The sequence below is a fragment of the Eimeria tenella genome, genomic scaffold (genome assembly GCF_000499545.2).
Source record: "Eimeria tenella Houghton genomic scaffold, Eth_scaff571, whole genome shotgun sequence".
NCBI lineage: Eukaryota > Apicomplexa > Conoidasida > Eucoccidiorida > Eimeriidae > Eimeria > Eimeria tenella.
This window is the reverse complement of record NW_013545700.1, coordinates 1-5553: the sequence shown is the minus strand read 5'-3', so window position 1 is coordinate 5553 and position 5553 is coordinate 1. Positions and strand designations below refer to the sequence as shown.

Sequence of the window (5553 nt, the reverse complement as noted above, 5' to 3'; positions counted from 1 at the left end):
GGGTTTAGGGTTTAGTCCCGCTAACGCCTCCCCACGAGTTGGGGAGCACTTTGGCTCCGTTGTCCACTGCGTACTGAATCGCTGGGATTGCATGCGAGACGTCTACGCGCTGCTCCTACGCCTAGGGTTTAGGGTTTAGGGTTTAGGGTTTAGGGTTTAGGGTTTAGTACCGCTAACGCCTCCCCACGAGTTGGTGAGCACTTTGGCTCCGTTGTCCACTGCGTACTGAATCGCTGGGATTGCATGCGAGACGTCTACGCGCTGCTCCTACGCCTACGGTTTAGGGTTTAGGGTTTAGGGTTTAGGGTTTAGGGTTTAGTACCGCTAACGCCTCCCCACGAGTTGGTGAGCACTTTGGCTCCGTTGTCCACTGCGTACTGAATCGCTGGGATTGCATGCGAGACGTCTACGCGCTGCTCCTACGCCTAGGGTTTAGGGTTTAGGGTTTAGGGTTTAGGGTTTAGGGTTTAGTACCGCTAACGCCTCCCCACGAGTTGGTGAGCACTTTGGCTCCGTTGTCCACTGCGTACTGAATCGCTGGGATTGCATGCGAGACATCTCCTTCTCCTTTTTGGTCCAGAATCTTCAGCGCCATCACTTTGGCTCTTTCACTAATTCCGCTTATGCCTTCTCCGTTGTTTTGCAGCGCCGCCACAATTCCTGAGGTTTGCCAAAAACACTTTTCCAAAAACCCTCGCCAAAGAGTCCTGTGTTTGTAAAATGTCTTTTGTATTATTCCCCGGCTTTTTTGGAGCCTCTGGGCGTTTTTTGAGGGTTTTGGCAGCTCTTAGGGTTTAGCTTTCAGGGTTTAGGGTTTAGGGTTTAGGGTTTGGGGTTTGGGGGGTGTGGGCGGAATTGGGGGTGAAGTGGAAAGGGAGAAAAGGGGAAGTTTGGAGATGAAATAAAAAAATGAAAATAAAAAAATTTAAAGAAATAAAAAAGAAAAAAATTTTCAAAATTGAAATTAAAGAAAAAACAAAACAAAAGGAGACAAAGAATGAAAATAGGAAATAAAAGCAAAAATAAAAAAGAAAATTCTGAAAATAAAGAAAATATAATTAATCCATTTTTAAGCTAATTCACTAATTAGCTACTTATAATAAAATTAATTAATTAGTTAATTTGTTATTTAAGTAATTAAATAGTAATAAATTAATTAATTGTTAATAAACTAGGCCTTTCAAGTGTCTCTTAAAAGTCTCCGAAATTTCCCCAGAATTAATTTTTAAATATCTTTATAAACACCTTTTTAATAGCTTTTTAATATTTCTAAAGTATATTTTTAAATATCTTTTGAATATCTTTTGAATAGTTCAAAAAATTTATTTTAAATATCCTTTTAATATCTTTTAAATGTCTTTTAATTATTTCTAAAATGTCTTTTTTAATATCTTAAAAATATCATTCTAATATCTTCAAGATACCTTTTTAATATCTTTTAAATAGTTCTAAACTGTCTCCAAAATGTCAATTAAATGTCTCTTAAATAGCTTCAAAATGTCTTTAAAATGTCTCCAAAATGTCTCTGAAATATCTTCAAAATGTCTTCAAAATATCTCAAAAATGTCTTTAAAATGTCTTTAAAGTGTCTTTAAAATGTCTTTTTATTATCTTCTAAATGTCTTTAAAATATCTTCAAAATGTCTTCAAATTATCTTCTAAATGTCCTTAAAATACCTCAAAAATGGCTTTAAAATATTTCCAAAAGTGTCTCTAAAAGCGTCTCTAAATTGTCTCCAAAGAAACTGAAAAGCCTTTAAAAACGCTCAATTGAAGTGTGTCCAGTTGTTTTTTTCGGATTTAGAAACTATTTTCTAAACCCTTTCTTTAAACCCTTTTAAACACTTTTAATTATCTTTTTAAAACCCCAAAAGGGGGCTTTCAAAACTCCCAAGAAGTTTTTTAAAACTCCCAAAAAGTTTTCCCAAGATCCCCAAAAGTCTCTGCCAAATCCGAGCTATGTTCACTATTATCTAAGGGATTGAAAACCTCCAAAGCCTCCAGAAACCCTTTTTTGGAGTGTTTTAAATTGCTTTTTTCCAATTTAAAAACTATTTCCTAAACATTTCCTAAACCCTCGTTTAAAACCCTTTCAATTATCTCCGAAAAGACTTTTACACTCTTCAAGAAGTCTCAAAAAATTCCCCTTTATACCTGCTACACCAGAGCCATGCGCACTATTATCCACGGGATTAAAAACTCCTAAACGCCTCTAAAACCCTTTTTTGAAGTGTTTTCAACTGCTTTTTTCTGCTTTTAAAACTATTGTTTAAATCCTCTTTTAAAATCCTCTTGAAACCATTCAAAAAGGTCTTCAAATCTCTCAAAAAGCCTTTAAAATGTCTCCATTGATGCCTGCTATGTGAGAGCCGTGGCCACTATCATCCATGGGCGTCAAAGCTTCTAAAAACCCCTTAAAACCCTCTTTTGATGTGTTTTCAACTGCTTTTATCCGCTTTTAAAACCACTGTTTAAATCCCCTTTGAAAATCCTTTTAAAAGCATGCAAAAGAATCTTTAAAACTCTCAAAAAGCCTCCAAAAGGGCTGATTCATACGTGCTACATGAGCGCCATGGCCGGTGTCGTCCATGGGTGGAAAACTTCCGAAAACCCGTAAAAACGCTCTTTTGAATTGCTTTTTTCTTCTTTTAAAACTATTTTCTGAATCCTCTTTTAAACTCCTTTTAAAAACATGCAAAAAGGTCTTTAAAACTTTAAAAAAGCCTCCAGAAAGGCTGTTTTACCTGCGCCGTGAGAGCCGTGGCGGTTGCCGTTCACGGGGTTTTGAACTTCTAAAAGCTTCTAAAACCTTTGTTTTGAAGTGCTTTTAACTGCTTTTTTCTGCTCCTAAAACTATCTTCCGAATCCCCTTTTAAATATCTTTTAAAAACACGCAAAAAGGTCTTCAAATCTCTCAAAAAGGCTCCAAAAAGTCTTTACCTGCGACGTGAGAGCCGTGGCCGTTGTCGTCCATGGGGTTGTTGTTGTCCTGAATGAAGTTCCAGCCAAAGAGGTCGTCGACGAAGCCGTTCCCGTCGTCGTCAACTCCTTCCTGAAAAAATAAAATTTAAAAATATTTAAATGAAAAGGAGACAGTTTGAAGGAAAAGGAGACACTTTTGGAGGTGGAAGGAGACAGTTTTAAACGTAAGAGGAGACAGTTTTTAAAAGGAAAAAGAAATACGTTTTCAGAAGAAAAAGAGACAGCAAATTCGTTCTCTTCGGCGTCAACTCCTTCCCAAAAAATACAATTTTTGGGAAAAAAAGATATATTTTGAATTAAAAAAAGAGACAATTTGAAGGGAAAAGAGACACTTTTAGAGACCAAAGGAGACACTTTTGGATGTAGAAGGAGACAGTTTTTAAAAGGAAACAGCAATGTGCTTTTAGGAGGAAAAGAGACACTTAATTCGTTCTCGTCGTCGTCAACTACTTCCTAAAATACATAATTTTTGAAAAAGGAAAAAGATGTATTTTAAGCAACAAGAGAGACAATTTGAATTAAAAGGAGACACTTTTGGATATTAAAGGAGACACTTTTGGATTTAAAGGGAGACAGTTTTTAAAAGGAGAGAACATTATTTTTTAGAAGAAAAAGAGACATTCGGCCTCTCGTTGTCAACTCCTCCCTAAAAATGATAATTTGGAAAAAGAAAAAAGATGTATTTTAAATAAAAAGGAGACACTTTTGGAGACAAAAGGAGACACTTTTGGAGATAAATGGAGATAGTTTTGGAGACAAAAGGAGACACTTTTGGAGACAGAAGGAGACAGTTTTGGAGATAAAAGGGGACACTTTTGGAGATAAAAGGAGACACTTTTGGAGATAAAAGGAGACACTTTTGGAGGACAAATGGGAATAGTTAAATTTGCAAAAAGAGACATTTGATGAAGGCAAAAGGAGACACTTAATGACTAAAAACAATAAATTTTAAACTCCAAAAGGAGACACTTAATCGAAAAATAAAAGGGGCACTTTAAACTTCAAGAAGAGACATTTAATGAAGCAAAAAAAATTATTTTAAACTTCAAAAGGAGACACTTAATGAAGCAAAAAAGAAATCTTTTAAACTTTAAAAGTGAACTTTAAATGGGTATTTGAAATAATTAAAATGATTAAAATAATTAAAATAATTGAATTGATTGAATTAATTGCATTAATCGAAATAATTGAATCAATTTAGATGATTAATAAAATGCTTAAATTGAATTAAATGAACAGGCCAATTAAAACTGAATCATTTAAAATGACAGTAATTGAATTGGATTAAATCAATTCGATTAAACCAATCAAATTAAATTAATTAAATTAATTAAACTAAATTGAATTAATTAACTTCAATTAAATTCAATTCAATTAATTAAATTAATTTAATTTAATTAAATTAATTAAATTAATTAAATTAATTAAATTAACTAAATTAACTAAATTAATTAAATTAATTTAATTAATTTAATTAATTTAATTAAATAAATTAATTAAAATAAAACTGACTTCGCCGTGAAGCTCTTTGCGGTTTACCCACATCGAAAGAGACAGTTCGGGATGGAGGTAATTAATGCCTGCAAATAAAAGGAGACACTTTGCAAAAATAAATAAATTAAATAAATTAAATTAATTGAATTAATTAAATTAATTAAATTAAGTTAAATAAATTAAGTAAATTAAATTAAAGGGATTTAAAGGGATTTAAAGAGATTAAAAGAGAAAAAAAAGAGATAAGAAGAAAGAAAAAGAAATTAAAAAAGATTAAAAGAAACGAAAAGAGACAAAAGGAATTTAAAGAGATTAAAACAAACTAAAAAGATAAAGAAGATAAAAAGATAAAGAAGACAAAAAGATAAAAAGATAAAGATGAGAAAGATAAAAAGGATAAACTGAGATAAAGAGGAGACAAAAAGGAGACAAACAGGAGATAAAAAGGAAACAAAAAGGAGACAAAAAAGGACAAAAGAAGAAATAAGGAAAACTAAAAATTAAAAAAAATTAAAAAATGAATGAAAAAACAAATAAAGAAAGAGAAAAATAGAAAACTGGAAGGGGAAAAGAACGAGCAGGAGCCCCAAACAAAATAAAATGAAAAAAACAAAATGAATTAAGTTAAGAAAATAAAATAAATCAGAATAAAACAAAACAAAACCAAGTAAAATAAAACAAATAAACGAAGCAAAACAGGCAAACCAAATAGACAAATAAACAAACAAATAAATAAACAACTAAATAAGCAAATAAATAGACAAACAAATAAATAAATGAATAACAAATAAATAATAAATAAATAAATAAATAAATAAATAAATAATAAATAAATAAATAAATAAATAAATGAATAATAAAAAGGAGACAGTTTTGCTGCTGCACCTGTGTCCACAACAGCAACGGGGACAGCAGCACTTTTGCTGCTCTCGAGGGCCCCCAGGGCCCACACCCGCAGCATTTCGATGCTGCTGGAGTTATCTCCTTCTTCTGTCTCCTCTGCTGCTGCTGCTGTTGCTGCTGCAGGCGCTGCTGCTGCTGCTGCTGCTGCTGCTGCTGCTGCTGCTGCTGGTGCCG

The 5553-nt window shown here is 32.9% G+C and overlaps 1 protein-coding gene across 1 annotated transcript; it reads right to left on the bottom strand.

Annotated features, from left to right (window-relative positions):
- Nucleotides 1-481: 481 nt before the first annotated feature.
- On the bottom strand, nt 482-5437 carry ETH_00009790 (protease; the record flags this gene model as incomplete). The annotated part of the gene is made up of 4 exons (XM_013380384.1): nt 482-660; nt 2941-3052; nt 4495-4562; nt 5362-5437. Coding segments are annotated over 4 exons (435 nt in total), but the record flags the coding sequence as incomplete, so codon positions are not given.
- Between the last annotated feature and the right edge of the window lie 116 nt (nt 5438-5553).